This window comes from Gossypium arboreum, chromosome 13 (assembly GCF_025698485.1).
Source record: "Gossypium arboreum isolate Shixiya-1 chromosome 13, ASM2569848v2, whole genome shotgun sequence".
In the NCBI taxonomy this organism is placed as follows: domain Eukaryota; kingdom Viridiplantae; phylum Streptophyta; class Magnoliopsida; order Malvales; family Malvaceae; genus Gossypium; species Gossypium arboreum.
The window spans coordinates 46,292,078-46,310,933 of NC_069082.1; the positions used below are offsets into that span (position 1 = coordinate 46,292,078).

General features: G+C 43.7%; 2 protein-coding genes across 2 annotated transcripts; one reads left to right on the forward strand and one right to left on the reverse strand.

The window, feature by feature from the left end:
* The first annotated feature begins 278 nt into the window (after window positions 1–278).
* LOC108450704 (uncharacterized) lies at window positions 279–5,421 on the forward strand. Its single transcript, XM_053024522.1, is given in 5 exon segments — window positions 279–445; window positions 3,024–3,090; window positions 3,092–3,107; window positions 3,215–3,291; window positions 3,367–5,421. Coding segments are annotated over 5 exon segments (666 nt in total). The 3' UTR covers window positions 3,706–5,421.
* LOC128286871 (NADH-ubiquinone oxidoreductase chain 1) lies at window positions 4,386–4,885 on the reverse strand. The gene has a single exon (XM_053024648.1). It carries the CDS (start codon window positions 4,883–4,885, stop codon window positions 4,586–4,588), a length of 300 nt encoding a protein of 99 aa, XP_052880608.1. The 3' UTR covers window positions 4,386–4,585.
* Window positions 5,422–18,856: the final 13,435 nt, after the last annotated feature.

Sequence of the window (18,856 nt, forward strand, 5' to 3'; positions counted from 1 at the left end):
GACAACTATCCCTCCTAACCCCGAAATTAGACCAGATGAAGACGTGAGCGAAGGCAAGCTTTAGACTATGCTTCGTTGTACCTGCATAAATCATTTTTATAAAGGAAGAATGGGCAGAAGCAGCAAGTGACAGATAAGACTCAATTAGCAGAAAAGACTGAAACAGCTCTAGGAAGGCGGAGCTAAAACTTTTCCTACGCATGCTTAAAAATAAGTGTACCCAAGTTCCTGTTTTTCATTTACCAATCATCTAATCTAGGGCGGATAAGACGGCCAGCATGAGGTTCTCAGTCTCACTCCCTCGAAGATGCCCTCCGCAGGAAAGATCCCCTCACGTGGGTGCTAAGACTAGGTCGGGATCGGGGAAACTCACTTTGGCTGAACCATCCGAATCCGATGCTTCCGCTAAGGCAGCTAAGTCTTTATCATTCTCTGATCTTGGAATGTAGGGGTAATCTTAATCGGAGGCTAGAGCTTCATCTTCCTTTTCCATTCGTCAATGACATTCTTTCTGAAGTGAATCCCAGTGACTTAAATAAAGATAGAGAAATGTCACAGTACGGTAAGTCTCTTTATCTCGTAGGAAGGTGAAAGAGAGAGAGGCGATCGCAGTGAAGCGACCGGAGGGAGTTAGTCAATCCTACGGCTTCGGGCGAGCAAATGAACTAATGGGTGAACTGCTTGCGGGGAAGACTTGAAGAAGGAAAAGCTTCCTTAGCGAAGCGGGAAGGGAAGTCTCGAGAATATGGCTCCTAAACTAGTCCACTTTTGATTCCCACTTTAGCTGACAGCTATGCGGTGTGGAACAGCCAATTCCCTTTTTAATCCACTATTTCCGCGATAGAAAGATGTCTAATTCATTATATTAGGGCAGACATTTGAAATGCATTTTTCTTAAAGCCTGGATCTCTTTCATTAGATTCTATAGTTATAACACTCTGTCAAAGAAGTATGAACTGTAAAGCCCTATCTTCTTAGTGAGTTATCGAAAATAAAGATTTCATGAACATCACCGCATTACTCAAATCACAAACAACTATACAGTGTGTAAAGTGCCAAACCTTCTACTCAGAAAGTGAGGGACAAGTCACATCGTTACAGTTTACAATTCACTTTCCCTGGAAAAAGGCATTACCCCCGCCCAGAATGAAGCAGCGAACTTGCTTATCTCATGTCAACCCGGGCAGAAAAACAACTTGCTTGACACTAATACGCAAGAGCCGAGGCAGATGGTAATTGAAAAAGTGCTTATATTGGTGGATTGTATAGCATTACAGACTTGGTTACGCTGTTAGGGTTAGAGAGCAATGCCACACTTAGGGATACCTTACATTTTAATGGGATAGTAGTTCCAGCCGGTAAAAAACCAGGATAAATTTAAACTTTGCAAGGAACATTTCAATAGTTACAATCATCCGGGATGATATCAGTTCTTCTGCAGCAAAAGGAACAATCTCAGTACCAGTATAAACAGCGGCTACACACCTTATCCTTCAAGGAATGAGTACCAGGACTGACTCCCATGCTTTAGACAGTAATGAATTATCCTCTAGCCAAGACTTTCTCAAGGGCTATAGTTTATCCAGGGATTCTATTTTTTCCATCTAACTCAATAAGAAACCTAAGGATGCTAGATTAGTAATCATCTCCGTGGGAATTTCCATCCAGTCTATAGGCTGTTAGTCACGAAATGAACCAATCCGGATTAAGTCGACCTATGCTTTCAATACTTACCCTGACCCAGCCACTTAGCTCTAGCTAAGGCCGATCCTTCGTCATATGCTTAGTCAAAAGCTACTTTTTGGAGGGAGTCCCTTTTCGGGATAGGCAGGATATCTTGGTTGGGGAAAACTGGTAAAAATAGTAAGACTCCCCCATCAATCAGTGGTTATTGCTTCATTCTCATAGAATTCATCGCTACTAACTAGAAGAAGTTCCTGGGCTAAGGCTAAGAGAAGCTCTCCTGTCAAGCCTTGGATTCGACTTTGGGCAATGCCATTTCGAAAGAAAGGGAACCAGTTGGGTTGGGAGAACCTAGATATGTCGATTTAGAAAAAGCCCATGCATGTTCTAACTGCAGGTACACTTTTTGCCTAGGAGGGAGAACCAACCCTCTTTCTAAGTCGAGTGACTGGGCATAAAGACTACTTATACTTATATAGAATGAAAGTCGAATTCCATCCTAAGAAAATCTTTTAGCAATCCTTTCCAGGCCTACTCTTCTGACCCCTAAGATCGTTTAAACTCAGAATTTCACTATCTATAGAGGCCGTATGGATATAGACAGAGTCCTCAAGAAAGATTGATGAAAAGAGGTGCTAGCATTTCTCTTCTCTAAGTCCAACTAAAAGGAGCAAGCACCTTAGACTAATGCGGCGGATCCGACCGGCGATGACCTTTACCAATTGAAAAAAAAAATATACCATAAATTCTATAGCTTTAAGCGGGCTTTTGACTAAACAAAGCCTGTAAGCTGTAGAGTTAGTTTTCCCTTATCATCCTTGGTATTCCTCCTCTCTATGAGATGTGGGATCGACCCCACGAGCCCTTCCTGTTTCTACATCCTTTTCTTTTGGATGATAAGGCACGCCTATCCATGTTTTATCCAGCCTCTACTATCAACCACCGGAATGGTTATTTTTCCTGCCCCCGCTTTCCTCTCCCGCGGGAAGAGCTCGTTCGCCAAGTCCGAACTCCCACTTTATCGTCGATGACGGCTCTCTTCGATGCTAGCAACCGCATTTGACCCTTTTCCGCGCTTCTTTCAATTTCCTTACATTCTAGCTGAAGGAGAGACTTTACCTTTACTTAGAGAGGGGCAGCGGTACCACGCCCTTCCGTGCTCGTAGGTTGACTCCCCTATGCATCCCGACTAAGGTCTCACAAACATGCACTTCCCTTATGCATCCAGCCGCTTCACTAATGTGAATAGGTTATACAGAAGGGTGGTTTGGTTATATACTCTTACTCTTATGCGCGTTCTTTCTTCGAACCTTTTGGTATGTATTGCCCCCTAACTATAGATCAGATCCACCAGACGAGAAACTCAATTCCGCACTGCTGCTGAGTCGTCGGACTTATCCACCAAGGAGATTCGTGGAATTTCTGTGGATTGCGTTGGGGGAAATCTACCAAAGCTAGGCAGATAGATAGACTCCTTTCCCGCTGCTAAGAGAAAGCAAGAAACAAAAGAAAATGATTGTTTTGAAATCAGCGCCACCTTTTGGGTATGCAGATACTAAGAGTCCTCTCACTACCAACCAGCAGACATCATCTGGCTGGGTCTTGCCGGTATCAACAACGAGAAAAAAACAACCAAATGGAAACAGCAACTAACTATGGCTCTTGGCCCAGACAACGCCCTAGGCTACGGGGGGATCGGAGCAACAGGGAACGCCTAGACGACGTTTTTATTCCTGGGCTGTAGTAAGTAGATCGAGAGGTCGTTCCGCCCCCTGTCCCCGAAGATGGGTAATATGTTCTCAAAAAATGTTGTTCCAATCTGACCTAGCTGGCGAGCGATCCCAGTTCGCGGCAGAGAACAAGACAGCAAGCGAGCGTACCTTTGTTCGCTTCTTCTCCACCAAGCACGAAAGTTTAAGGATAACTGTAGGTCGGTGGCTACCTAAGGAAACTCCGATTCGATCCGCCCCCCGGCTGGGAGGCATTTACCTCATCCCGATCACAAGGAGAGGTTCACCATGATGGGGGTACTTTTTTATTTTTTCCTTTTCAGAAAGAATGAAATGCATAGGGGACCATCCTTTTGTTGCGGCATGCTCCTCAGATTTACGGATTCGCAGGGGGCCTCAGGCCCTACTTAGTTGACTGACAATGACAAAGGCTTTCGAAACTAAGCTAAGTAGGGCCTTTTTGAATTGAATCTTAAGTAGTCTATCAGTGGTGCGAAGCGGTTTTGCCCCTTTTCAGTAGGGGAGCGAAAGGTTAGACCTTAAAAAGTCAGCGAACAGCGGTTCTTCTATGTAGGTATGGCGTTCCCCCTTGACTTTCCTAACGTCGAGCTAAGTGACTTCGTAACCTTTGCGTAGCGTAGTAGAATGAAGGCTACGCACCGACGCTCTCTTATCTATTAGCCTAAGCGTCTTCGCTAACTCGCTCGCCTACTATACTATACCCTACTATACAAGACATTAGTAGGCTAGGCTAACTCAGCCTCTTACTTCTACTAATGTCTTGTATAGTAGCGCCTTTTCCTTTTTGAATAACCCATTCTCATTATCTTTCATAAGTCAAGTAGGCGAACCCATAGGTCCTTAGTAGCGTTGACAAAGAAGAACAGCCGGTTAAAAGACAACGAATCTTTTTCTTTATATTATATATAGGCCAGCTTGACAAGCTCTTGATCTGAGGTGCGAAGAGAAACATTTCTTTTTTATGACTTCTACTTATCGATCCCGACCCGGAAAGTGACCGACCAGGGCCCTATTGATGAATGAAAGAAAAGGTTTATGAGCCCTAGCCCTGTAAGCCCACACCTGTGTAGAGTAGATCGTTCAACACCTGCGGCACAAACCCATTTTTGACCTATTGGTCCTAGTATCATAGGCGACCGAACGGCCGCCCCCTAATTACTAGACCGACCTGCTGTAATAATTCCATAAACACCTAGCGAAGATATGGCAAACAAATAAAGTAGCCCTATGTTCGAATCTGACAATACCATACCATAATCAAAAGGTACAACGGCCCAAGCGACCAGACTTAACATAAATGTAGCCACTGGAGCCATTCTAAAAAGGGAGAAATTAGCACTACTTGGTGAAATAGGTTCTTTTAGAATCAATTTCAAACCATCTGCTAGAGGTTGTAACAATCCGAACGATCCCACTACATCAGGACCCTTTCGACGTTGCACAAAAGCCATTACTTTACGTTCAGCTAGCACTAAAAAGGCTACTCCTAGTAAAAGTGGTAGAATTATTCCAAGTATTTCAGCTGGAACAGCTATGTACGTTTTCGATTTTCTATTTACTCATGATCTGGCCTGGTCGACCCAATCATGATATTGAAGGATGGGACCTTTTCTCGAAAAACAAAACTCCGGATCCCGAGAAGAGTTGAAGATGGTGCAACATCGAATCCTGTTATCTTACTTCGAATGGAATCTTAGCCCGCCTCATTTGCTTTCTTTATTGCATAAGGGCATAAGCGAAGTCAAGGGATTTTCTTCTAACTAGTGGCTGAGAGTAAGCAAGCTACCTTCATTCAACAGCTTTGTGGTTGAGTCAATAACATGCTCTGGGTCGGGAATCTTTGCTCTTCTCTTTTGCATTTTCGCTGCCTGCCTTCTTCTTCGTGTTCGTCCGTATCGCAAAGCGGGTCGACGCCAGCTATAATGGTTGAAAATAGGGGGGCCAACCAAGACCCCCCTAATAAAGCTTTGTTTGATAAAGCAAACGATTCGTTCCGACAACTTCGGACCAGATTAACCCCTTTAAATTAGCTGATCTTACAAAAAAAATCGGGCGGGCTGGTTGGGAAGGGGTTTTTGGCGGAGAAAAGAATCGCTGAGAGATAGATTCTACTATTTAGTCAGGACAAATGAGTGGCTGTGCAGCATGCTCCGGAGGAGATTGACCCTTCCCCGAGTCAGTCTAGTCAGAAAGGGGAGGGCCCACTGTCTAGACTGCATTTCGGGAGTTTGAACACCATCCCATTTCAACCAAAAATACAACCCTGTCAAAGGTATCTAACCTTCCTTCCTTATGAGTGGAAATCCAATCCCGTTTTGTTTTTTTTTTTGCATAAAAACCGGCCAGCCGGTAAGGTAATATATATTATATATATATATTTTTTTTTTAAACCCGTTCTTCCGACCATTTTTGAAAAGCGCATAGTTTCTACTCCAAAATGACCTCCCCAGTCGGGGAACGCATGAGATATTTACCTAAACCAAGTAGGTAGGTCCTTGAGCGGATCCCACGTTAGCCCCAAGACGTTGGTCTATAACTAGAAAAGTAAATGCTTGAGCTTGAGTGATAAGGGCCTCCTCCCCCTGCTTGCTGGTATTTTGCCTGTATGGTGTTTACCGGGTGGGACCCTCGATCCGGAAGGTATGCCACTTCAGCTACTATCTATACATGTCTGCTCCCCTTGAAAGCTCCTGGTGCTGCGACTATCACCGGTAAGTTGCGTTGGATCAACATCGGGATGAAAATCAACTGCAAAAGCAACTAAGTCAACGCCTATTTGCTCTGGATCTACTGGCCCGGACGCTTTTTTCTATTCCACCGCAAACAACCGAATATACTACTGCAGGATCTTCCGCTGCTTTTGTTATTATTGCTCTCACCTGTCACTACGCCACCTCAGCAGCTGGGACTCCCCAACCTTTTCTATCTATCTTTAGAAGTAGGGCGAGTGTCTAAAGACCGGGTTATCTCTCTGAATTAGGTTATTCACTGGGCTTAACAGCCATCGAGTCTTCTAGAGTTGATCGATCCGTTTCAAGAGGATTCATCCAAGACTCTAGATTTCGTTAATTCTAAAGAGGAGCCCATTCCATAAGGAAGATGAGAGGAAGGCAGGCTTTTTAGGGGCCTTCTTAGTATCAGGAGTTTTTTATTCTTCTTCAACTTTTTTAACTTTTTCACCTATTTCATAGCCTCTCTTCTGATAGCATCATAGGGGTCGATTGGTCGTCTGAGGTCGAAATCCCTTTCTCTTTGAGCTTTGTAGCATTTATTTTTTCTTCGGATAAATAAAATTTAGCATCTGCGTAATACGCTTTTGCTTCGCTAAAAGGATTTGCATCTGCTTTCACCCTCTTCTGCTCACCACCTTTGGTTTACTTGAAACATTGGTGATAAGTAGAAAGGACGACACAATTATCATGCATCCAAGGCCGCCCAAGTAAAACATTGTTTTATGTTTCCGCATCAATGACATACAAGGGGTATGGTATCCCCCCATTCCTCGATCTTTAATTCAAGTCGTACAATGCCCGGAGACCTCTGCCTACTTTGGTTAAATCCTTGGATAAGTAGATTGCTTGGGCCCAATCGATGAATAGCAATCCCGAGACGTTTTAGCATTCTCAAAGGTAGGAGATTAACAGCCGATCCCCCATCTATCATGATTCTTGTTATCCCCAATCCATTAAGGTATCCTGAAATGAACAAAGGCCTGTTATGCTTAATGAGTCCTGGTTGCAAGTAATCGTCCGTAAACGTGATCAAAGCCAAACACTCGGCATAAGTTGGTTCACTACTTCTCATCTTAACTTGGTTAACTTCATTAGAAAACTCCTCTGGGTTCGTTAATGCGTATACTAGGGACATCCTTAGTTCTGCAGACATCTTCAATGCATCGTATACGCTGAGGAGTGCAGGAATCTTTTTGAGATGAGCTAATATGTCATAGCGAACATGTTGTCCATTAGCCGCTAATGTTTGACCAGCAAGCATTCGTGATCTCCCTCGTTGGGTAACTTCGTTTTGGCTCGAGAGGGCGCCCACAGCACCTCGGTCTATAGGGATGCCCCCAGGGTTTTGATTTTGCGATAGACCATGATCCTGGACGGGATTATGCCAAGATGGTATACTTGATAGTGTGAGTGTGCCTCCGACCGCTTCCGATTTCCGAGCTGGCTTGTCAACACTACAAGGAATTGAAAGGAGGAGTAAGCATAAATGCTTAGTAAGCTCACATGCAAATAGCAAGTAACATAACCATATAAGCAAACATAAAACATCATTTGCATAATCATCACCAAGACATTCATATCACCTTTTCATTTATCATCTTACCATATTGTTGTTATATCGAGTTTTCAACCCGAGGGTTAAGTACATACCTGTTCAAAGTATCCATTTCACAACACTTACCAATACGTCCCTTTCATCTTGAGTATTCCTCCATTTGAGTAGAACTTTACCCGTTGAACACATCGAATATAATTCGGATACATGGAAAGTTTGCACATAAGTGCCACATATGTAGCCAAGCTACCATGTAACCCGCCCATAAGTGAACTCGGACTCAACTCAACGAGCTCGAAGCGTTCAGATCCATAAGTGAACTCGGACTCAACTCAACGAGTTCGGATGCCTAGTTACATCTCACGAACTCGGACTCAACTCAACGAGTTCGGACATTCGCATCCATAAGTGAACTCGGACTCAACTCAACGAGTTCGGATGCTCAACCATCCTAGTGACATGTCACTTGTATCCTAATCTATTCCTAAGGTTCAAATGGGCGTTTTCCTCGATCACACATCTTTGCCATCTTCCACGGAATATCGAAATTGATACTTCGGTGATAGTTCATACTCATCAAGTAATTCACATAATTACATATTACTCAACAATAACCACAAAGCATAATATTTCATGATAATAATCAGCATCATATCATATAAACAACATTAAATTGCTTAAAATGACAATTATGTTACTACATTTACACATGAACTTACCTCAGATGCGTAAAATAGCTATTTTACCATTTCGTCCACAACTTGGTATTTTCCCCATTTTAGCCCGAATTTCAGTTTTCCTTGCTCTATCATTTAAAATATAGTCACTTTCAGGATTTGGGGATGATCTATTCTTAGACTGAGACAACTCTTGCACAAGATTTTTACCATAATTCGGAACGGGAGGTAATTTCTTGCCAGATCGTAACTCCATCTGGTTGACTTGGGCTATTTCTTCAGAAATCTGAACCATCTGGCATGATAAGACTAGACTCTACCTTCAAAAAATTCATCAACTTTAGAGGTCATACCGTCAGGCCCCGGCGCCTTGTTGGGGTGAATTTTGAGTAATGCAGCATGAATCTCCTCTTCTGTGACATCACTCACAAGAGCTTCATTCATTGTGGGTGTAATAACCCGAGATATACCACTCACTGCTTCTGTAATATTTTACGGACTGCAGGAAGTGAAAATGGTGGAAAAAGAGTCATGTATCACACCCTGAATACCCTCATGATCCTCCTTCCACATACCACTGTCATAAAAACCAATCCCCGAATTTGATTATGCCTTCGACTCTGAACACACAAAGCATGGAAAGAACTTGTCTTTTTATCACCAGCTTGAAGCCACTGAACCCGAGATTGACATCTCCAGAATTCCTCTTCTCTCTTAAGGTCCTGCTTCAATGATTTCGCCTTTACATGGTCATACACGGGCTGTCTAGCTAGCTTCTCCATTTCAGCAGCTCAACCCGGCAATTTGTCATTTTTTGCTGCACTTTAAACAAGTCTGAACCACGCACATTAAGCTGCCAAGCTTGTTTGACAACCTCAGCACACTCTTCATCTTTATCCCATCGTGAATCATAAGGGAAAAATGGACGTTTCATACTATCCAAAACTTCAGTGTTCAACAAGATGGGGCTATGGTCACTGCCTATAGCAGGAAGGTTAAAGCTCGCTCATAGCAATGACTCCAACTAACATTAACTAAGACTCGATCTAACCTCTCCTTCACATTGAAAGAACCCTGTCGTTTCTGAAACCAAGTGAAAGGATGAACAACAAAACCTACATCCAGCAGTCCACATTTATCTAAAAAATTTCTGAAGTCTGAAAAAGAAGCAGCTGACCGGTGACATCCCCCCTCCTTATCATCTGGTAAAAGAAGATCCTTCAGGTCCCCAAGAACTACCCACCCATCTGCTCGACGACCTGCCACTCGCTGCGAGAGACTCCACTGCTCACGACGTCGCTGGTCATCAAAATCTGCATGGATACAGTCAAGCATCCAACGCTTGTTTTTATCATCATCCTTGACCTCAACTTCCATAATGAAACTGTAAACAGTCCGAACTTGAAAATCAACGCTCTTCTTCCATAGCAAACAAAGACCACCTGCTAATCCCCGAGGAGGAACATGACATATATAATAAAAATGCAACTCCCTCTTCAATTTCTCCAACCTGTCTGTTCTATTCTTAGTATCCATTAATAAGACCGCATCCGGGGAGTGGAGGTGGAGACTAACTCCTCCACCTTTCAATGAGGAACTTTATTTAAGGGCTCCCCCCAAGCCCTTAAAGTTACAGAGGATTCTCGTATCTCCTCAGGAAAGAAGGCCTCTACTATGGCACACCCGCCAGAAAACCCGACCCCGACATTCACCGAAGAAGGGAAGTGGGTGGCTAGCTGCATTCTTGAGTTCGCACCCGATCTGACACCTATATTTGATGTGCCAATGAGAGGTCTCAGCGGGAATGAAAAAGGAAGTCTTGAAGGAGCTCTATCTTATAAAGAAAATTTCTTGATTTGTCGAGAAAAAAAAATGAAAAAAGAATGAGAAGGGGCTTAGACAAGACTTAAAAAAAAGCACTAAAGGCCTGGTGAAGCTCCACCTTTCTCTCCAATTCCCCCCTTCCCCACGATCCTATAAGCTGGAATTTTTTATCGACAGGATTTGACCTGAACTCTCCTCTCTGTACCGTATCTATCTCTTCTAGCAAGCTAGAAAGAGAGTGAAAAGCTTTTCCTTCTCCCACGTTAAGTGTTGTTCCCGGATCACTAACAAGAACTAGAAAAGTCTTGTATAAAGGAGTGTATCCTAGCTAAAAAGAAAGATGTAAAATTAAGCTACTAACGCTTTCATTAAGATTGGCTAGCTTCCATAAATGGGACCAGAGATGGGGGCGATAGATATGGAGGAATTTTAGACCTTTCCAATGGTCGAGGGAATCGAAAATAAGCATTTCACGAGCGAACTACATGGTTCATTCGCCCGCTTGGAAAAAAACAGCTTCTTTTGGGAACGGTTATCGCATTTTCTTCTTTTGACTTCAGTCCCTTTGCTTATATTGGATGGAGGTAACGGGCCACCACACCATTCTGATTAGCCTTGCGTTAGTTATTGGTCTCATTTGGTTCTGCAACCTCACTCAACCCTCTCCTCACACTCACCGCCCTGACCGGAAGTCGAGTACAGTTTGAGATAGGAATCGATGACCAATCGAAAGATTGATTAGCTCGAGTGAGAAGTCCGAATAGAAAGGCATTCCTCCTTTCTTGATTCAATTCCTTAGCGCATCACCCTTACTGGTCGCAGTAGAAAGGACGGTATTCGTATACTGATTGCACCTACCAGGCAGGAGGGATTGGCTTAAGACAGGAATGTTTGACTTAACCATTCCTTGACTTTCTTTGTCCGATGAGAAATGCGAAACGAAAGAAGGCTGGGAAATTAGATCCAACTCTTTCTCTCCCCGGAGAGATGAATTGATATATCTTTCTCGGATCATAGGTCGGGACTGACGGGACTTGAACCCGCAACTTCCGCCTTGACAGGGCGGTTCTCTGACAAATTGAACAACAATCCCTGGTCTACAACCTTCAAATTCTTTTCTCCTCACCTACTTCATTTGAAGCCGTTGGAAAAGAATAAAGATGAGCTAGAACAAGGAGCAGCATGGAAAGGAAAGAATTACTAGTTTCGGAAGGAGGTAAGCGCCTTCTCCTAATCGAAACTGCTTAGGACGATACTGACATCCTTTATCGTTCGAGCTTGCTTGTGCGCCTAACACTCCTAGTTAAAGAGCCTTTTTCTGATGAACTTTTAATAGAAGTAGGGATTTATAGCTAATTCTTAGGCTATCCCTTCGGGGATGTAGCATAGTTCCCCTAGTCCGAAATCGAATCTATACTCTGTCTTTAACCTTCGTTCGAGCGATGGAAAGAGTCTTTACGCAGGACTGGTATTATAAGTTTTCTTCCTTCTCTGATATCTTACTATAGAAGGCTCGAAGAGCTATGGTTGATAAGAAGAGTTAGCAGGCGAGACATCATCTCGTGTTACCAATAACTCGTAAAGACTAGTTTCATAAGGTAGCTTTGAATAAGAGAAATCGTAGCGTAGAAAGTATTGCCAACGGAAAGAGTTCCACAAGAACAGCGGACTCAATAGCCGCTCTAGACGCCCTAAAGGGAAGTTGGCGCTAGCTTCCTAAAGAGGATTTCTGTTCTATGAGGTACAGGCCCGGCCGCACGAAGCAAGAGGAAATAGGTATAGGCTGGATCAATAAAAGAAAGATAACGAAAGTGTACAAGATTCCAATCGGGCTGGCTCAGAAGGAAGGTGGCGGCGAGGAAGGGTATTTCGAATCTCGATCAAATAGCATAGCACGGGACCGTGCCAAGCTGTAAGCATAGCGAGTTAGGTATGGGCTTTCTTTTCACTACCAGAATCAGCAGTTGGCCTATTGTTGATCAAAGTCTGGGTTGGCGGTCCCTAGTTATAGATAGGCTTTCGCCTTCCTTTTTCCGTCCAACGAGGATTTTAGTGTTTGGAGAATTCTTCCTATTTGACCCGATGCCGTACCCTTCATGTGTTCATGATACATGGCCGGGGTACATATTCCACAAAAACAAGGTTCGACTACGAGGATTGATAAGTTGTTCATTTTGTAACCTTCACCTCTATCTACACAGTTTCATTTCTACGTCTTCGACGAGCAAGACTTCACTGCTGACATAGGGTGAGGTTTCAACAGGGCAAGCGGATATTATCCAACCTGCGGTCAGCTATGATATACTCAACTTCTTCTTTTCACCTCCCTCTTCGATCGATCCGGAAGACGTTCCCTTAGCAGTTGACATCTCAACAGAGTCCTCCGGTCGAGTTGGAAAACAACCCTTGAGACCTACGAGCTCCTAAAGCAAAGAAAGAAATAGACAGACTTAGACGAGGGCATCTTGAACCCCTCTCCCTACGGTCGAGTTAGCCCATGACCTCAAGATCAAGAAGAGCCAGCCATACATAGAAGACAAGGGAAGACCTTGCTCGACCAAATGAACGTAGCAGCAGCATCATGAGATAGAACCCGGTCCTGTCCCGGCTGTCCATCTGTGGAACATGGGGCTGAAGACCTCTAGAGTACCTACTAGAAGAACTAGAAGAAAGACAGAACCACTTGGCTAGGGCTAGGGGGACCAAACCATTAGGAGGAAGAAGCAGATGGAAGACAGGGTCACTTGTGAAAGAACTAGCCGAAGGGGACCATCACAGTTGGGGCGGTGGATGACAGGCTAGCTCACCAAGAACATCAGGAGAGGTTGGGGAAGACTTGGCAGCGGCAAGTCAAGGAGAGGTTAGGTCAAGGGATTTCAGACAGAAGTCCCATCAATCAGAATCAAAGGATGTTCCAGGAAAGAAGGAAACAAGGATATCCAAAAGAATAGGCCTTGAAGGAAGGCATGAATGAGGGGAGACCGGTCTAAGGGCTGCAAGATATGCTACAAGGTTGAATCAGTCCACTAAGGGATGACCTCTTATACATGATTTCAGCGAAGTGTTCAAGTCAAGGACTTAGGCGATCAAAGAAAAGAAGACTTGAAAGAAAAGCCTTCTATCCCACAGCTAAGGCATCCATCCAATACAGATAGAGCGTCATATATAAAATAACTCTCTCCTTTGGAAACCACCTATTCCTCTCATCGACTACCTTCACTAGGGTCAAGATTCATGGTTTTATAAGGGCGGCCCATTAGCTTCCTTTGATGGAACAAGGGATTGCTTTCGTCTCTTTCCTTCTGGGCCAGGAATGGAAGTTGTCGTTAAGCTTCTTTGGATCAATCGATAGTGTGCTTATCGCTCTACTTCGCTTGATTCTCATGCCAGTGGACTCGTCGCTCAGCTTTAGGCCTTATTAGCTTCATTTCTGAAGTGAGCATGAAGTCCGAATTGAATAGATACTGAGAAAGCGTCTTTCGTGATGAAAGTTGCAAGTGAGGATTCAGGATTGAGAAAGAAATCAGCAAAGCGCAGCTGGAGCTGAATCTATTATAGGAGGCGTAGGGTAGGCTCTTTGGATAGATTGACTGGCTTAAGCCGATGAACCAGCTTCTACCACTGACGAGCTAATTCGGAATATGCCTAACTAGAGGAATAAAATCACCTGATCTTGGCTCGGCATCTTTTGAAAGGTAATCCAATATCTGGTAAGAAAGGTCGAGTCGGCTACTCGAAGCGGAGAAGCAAGAGCTCACTCGACCCATAGGAATAGGGAGGAAGTTTCATTCCAAACTGCTCTTAGTTTGAGCTAGGAGATGGGACAGTTAGAGTGCTCGCAGCATCTCTTCTCCTTGCCGCAGCAAGTCCCGTCCCACATCCGCGGTTGGTGAGAGTAATGTAGAGGAAGACTTTTGTTCGAAATCGGGATAGTGTTCAATAAACCACCGTTGATGCAATAGAAGTAGAAGCTCTTAATGCAATATCTGGTGGTGAAGACATTCCCGCTGCTACAGTTTGAGTTGACGGTTCAGGAAAGTGCTAACAGGGGCAAAAGACTAGCATTCGATGCTTGTGTTTTCCTCATCAACAGTAAAGTCATAAGTACCACAGCTTCCTTTTCCCAATCGTAACATTGGTTATAGATAGAGTATTAATCATATGGAGATAGGGAATTCCTTGTCATCAAGTCAAACATCTGACCCAGCAGGGGAATATTATAGCCTAGCTAGAAAGGGAACTGAATCCGTACAACTCTCGTTTCCGGTGCATGGCTCTTTGGTCTTAGGCATAAGCTCTTCTAACCGCAGCAGGTGATCTCTTAGCCCTTATCAATCATTGTATAAACATTCCCTGTTTCGTCATTTCCTCATTCGCTTCTTCGATGATATCCTATTTTACCTGGTCTTCTACGCTCCTTTTCCTCATCTTCTGATATGGGGGGACATTGGTCCTATAGTTATATTTGTCCAATTCCCCCGGCATTGGCAAAAAAGGAAAGGTTAGGCTGAACCGGTAATCGACTGATACCATACTAATGCACTCAAGCACTGCAGCGGATCCTGGTGGAGCTGACAGGCTGAGTTAGATATCTATCGATAGATTATTCAATGCTATCTCTAAAAACATATTAGAAAAACTAGGACAGTGTAAAGCCTTAGAGGGTAATCCCTTCTTCATGAGCACCCTATGCTCAAGCAGTCCATTCTTTCATGAAGTTCTTTCTAGACAAACGACCCAAGACTATGGGAGAATCCTTTATTGAGGACCCTTTAACGGGATGTGTGTCCGCTTCCATCTCATTCTCGTTGTCTGGAGAGGCTTTTGGCATAGGCAACCTAGCTTACTCGTTTTGATAGTTTCCGCTATGACTATGTTATGTATGTATGTAATTACAGTCTTTGTTGGATATTGTTTAACCTAACCGTATACTTTCTATTATCTTAGTCAACCCATTCATAGGACCACTGCCTACCGCATTCCTGCCCCGGCCTTTTCTTTCGCCCGACACAATTGATTCGTCATGGGGAACCCGCTTGCTTGTCTCAATCAATTTGATTGCTTTAACTAGTCATGCTATGGAGAATTCCCATGGAGAGCCAACTGCTTCATGCCCCAGATCGGGGGGATTCTTATTGTGTGTGGTCATATTTCCTATTCATTGAGTAAAGGGCCGCGTTAGACCCGCAAAGCTTTCATCGGAGCACATCGCTTTCGCTCCTTAGTTTCTCAGTGGAAGAGGACCTTTCTCGATCAACTATCTTACTTGAATGAAGAAAGAAGTAAACTTTATATAGAAAATTATCTGAATAGCCGAATAAAGGAATTTTGGGCTTGATAGCCACTCCCCTGAAAAACTGCAAAGAAGACGATTCGCTACTTCCGAATCGCTGCATCCAGCTCCTCCAGTCTCCTCGATTGGCCCCCTTCGCCGTTGTGATCCCCTTAGTTCACTATTTTATTGTATATAGAGTCGAGTGCCTGTCTTTGATTCGGGTTTGGATATTCTACCGTCTTTCCTGCCCCTCTCTCTCTTAATCAAAAGCCCCTAAACCAGTGAGGGTACTTTTCAAGTTAGTTGAGAAGTAGCCATTTGCTTCAAACAGGCACCTTGGAGAAGCTGCTTTCCCTTAACGGTTTTTATAATCCCCAAAACCAGATGAAATAGCTTCAAAATGCTCATACCAATTTGCTGAAATCCATCCGGCACTAAACGAAGTAGGTCGATACCAATAACAGGAACCGAAAGCCGCTCTCTTCCATAAAGAAGAGCGAAACTCTCGCCTATCCGATCAATGGAAAGAAATGACTCCTAAATCAGTCCCTCAAGCGTCGGAATGTTAATCCACTCCTCCCTAAGGCTTCTACCCTCGGATGAAAGAAGTGCGCGGATAGAGCAAGAACTATGAGCGGGTAAACCGGGGATGAGAGTTGGCTATGAGCTAGACTAGAGGGAAAGCTACGAATCTAAGAGCAATGCGCTAGTCAGCCTAGTAGGATCGGGTAGGTAAATTCAGAAGGGGGTGGCCGGCTTTTTAAACCTAAAAAAAATGTTAATTAAGAGGGAGGTTGTCTGATTCCTTATGTGATGCCTTTATTTGTTCCCTTTGGCATGATCGTTTCGAAGTTCTTTCTTTCATAAGAAAGTCTTTTTCGGAAATCAGAATAGCTGTTGAGCGGAAGGTTTATTACCACCTCCCTTTGGGGGCTAAGGGCGCAGCATCGGCGGTAAGAGCAGTAGACCCGCCCGCAATGGAAACTGAGCAAATCCCTTTCTCATTATGAACCTACTTTCTTCGCACTCTAAAGGTACTATGGAAAGCCGGTTTCAGGCAGCAAGGAGTGCGAGAACATTTTTTAGTTATCACCCGATCTCATGTCTTAGCCAAAACAGGATATAAGAGAACGAAGAGAAAGAGACAAAGAGAAGCTAAGGGACGGATTGAACAGCTGCTTTGAAGGAAGGAGTGCTAGCCAGTCCCAAGATAAGGACGGGAGACATAGCTTACTCCATTAAGCTTGAAAGAAAGCTCTGAAAGCCCTGTTTCCAGGTAAGAGCATGGAAGGGGAAGGAATTCATTCAACAGAAGCTAAGGGGCTTATGCCATGGCTTGCTGCATCTCATGTATTCTTTCTCCCAGTCTGTAGAGATCACAGGGACAAAACTATGAATGGCAAGGCGAGTTTACTCGGGGAGAAGGAAGGGTCCTAGCTACCGAGCTTAGCAGACAAACAATCAGTCACGGTCTGAAGGAAGAAAGAGATTGCCCTATCTTCAAAGGAAACTCCTGAGATAGAAGTAGTACGCGCACATATACATATATATGGGGCGGGGGCGATATCGGTCTTTTTTCATTCTTTCTCATTACTCGTAAGACCACCTCCAATGTGTGTATTCCCTTGTTCTGTTTCGGTATTTCCTTTCTTTATTAAAGGGATTTAGGAACTGAAGATCTTAACAAGTAGAAAGAGAGAGAACGGATAGGTGATTGTCCTAAGAAGGCAGTTACCGAGGTAAATAGCTAAGTATTGGAAGGAGCTATGCTCTAGTATCTCCTGCTTCTGCTTGTTATTCTGCCTCTTCAAGTGTCCTAACACTAGTTCCTTTGTAACTAATATCCACTCATAAGAGAAGGAAGAGGGGGATACTCCGAATATCTATTGTCGGAGAATAAGCCGATAGAATATCCTGAGGAGAAGAGATAGGGAGTGAGGTAGCGGTGATCCAAGCAAGATAGTCTGGAGCAAGTTCAAAGAGAATACCTCTGCTGTTAGCTAAGGCTAGTCACCTCAAGTCTTTGTATGGACAATGTCTCTTGTTGTATAGCTATTTTCTCTGGGTTCTTCCCGAAGGGGCTAACCGTATTAATAGCTGATTTAAGGTAGTTGCTACTTCGTTGTTGAAAAAATTGTTTTCTAGCTGTTGATGGGTGAACCCATTAGGGTTGTTATCGGTTTCGAGTTCTCGCTGTTCTCTAAGGAAGTTGAGTGAGAAGAAGTAAGAAGTCAAAATCATTGGAGCTAGGCCCTTCAAGCTTAAAGACTAGCAGTTCCTCTCTTTCATGTCATGAAGCAACTGGCCAAAGAAGCTCCTCGGCTAGGGTTACCCTAAAAAGGGTTCTTGCTTTCAAAGTCGCGACAGGGGACCCAGAAACCGTTCTGGCCCTGTCTCACGAGAACTTTAATATTTCTCAGTATACTGCTCATATGGTCGTTTCGTTTTGTCCCTATAAAATAGATTCATCAAGGTTCAGTTCCATAATTTACTCACTATTTAATTCTACTTCTACTATTTTTAGTGATTTTTCAATCTCATCTCACTGCTGCTGTCCGCAACAGTTACTGCAGAGATCGTGCCAATTTCATGAATTTTCCTTGGCCTTAATCATCCATCATACATGACACAAATTATGGCCACCTTATCAAAATTAGAGTTTCTAAGACTCGTGGCTATAGGCTCTAGCATCCCACTCGACGACCACATAGGCCATTTTCGCATGGCTTAAAGTTTACAACCCACCATCCGACAAAATATAATAGCCTATACATGCCAAATGTTCTACAACAACAAAAACAATACCACAAGATTTCAGCCGTTGTGATGACTTCAGCGACGGTCCCGATCACGCAAACAATACGAGTCCGAGAGACCTAAAATGGGTGACAAGAAAACACCGAGTGAGTTTACAACTCAAGAAGTCATAAGCATTAATCAATCCACCGATAAAGTTACTACTACATGTACAACAAATGAGGCTAGGTACTCGTCCATATCGAATCTATACCATAATACCTCGGACCTTTCGGTCCAATCTCGCACTAATTCATACATCCACATTTCATATTCTACACAACAAGATAATCAAGCATTTTACACATTAACTCATTTTCCAGCACAACCATACACATTTCAATCATCACATAGATTTAAGGCTTACCAATTTCAATCCCCAAGCATGAACGAATTCTCTATTCGTCATGAGCTCGAGGTACTTACCCGATCCGCTGTCCATACTCAATTCAATGGAGACACACCTCCATATATATAGAGTACGCACACACAGTGCTTACCACTCGATTTCGCACACTTAGTGCCACGTAATTTAAGCTCGCACACACAAAGTGCCATACCCT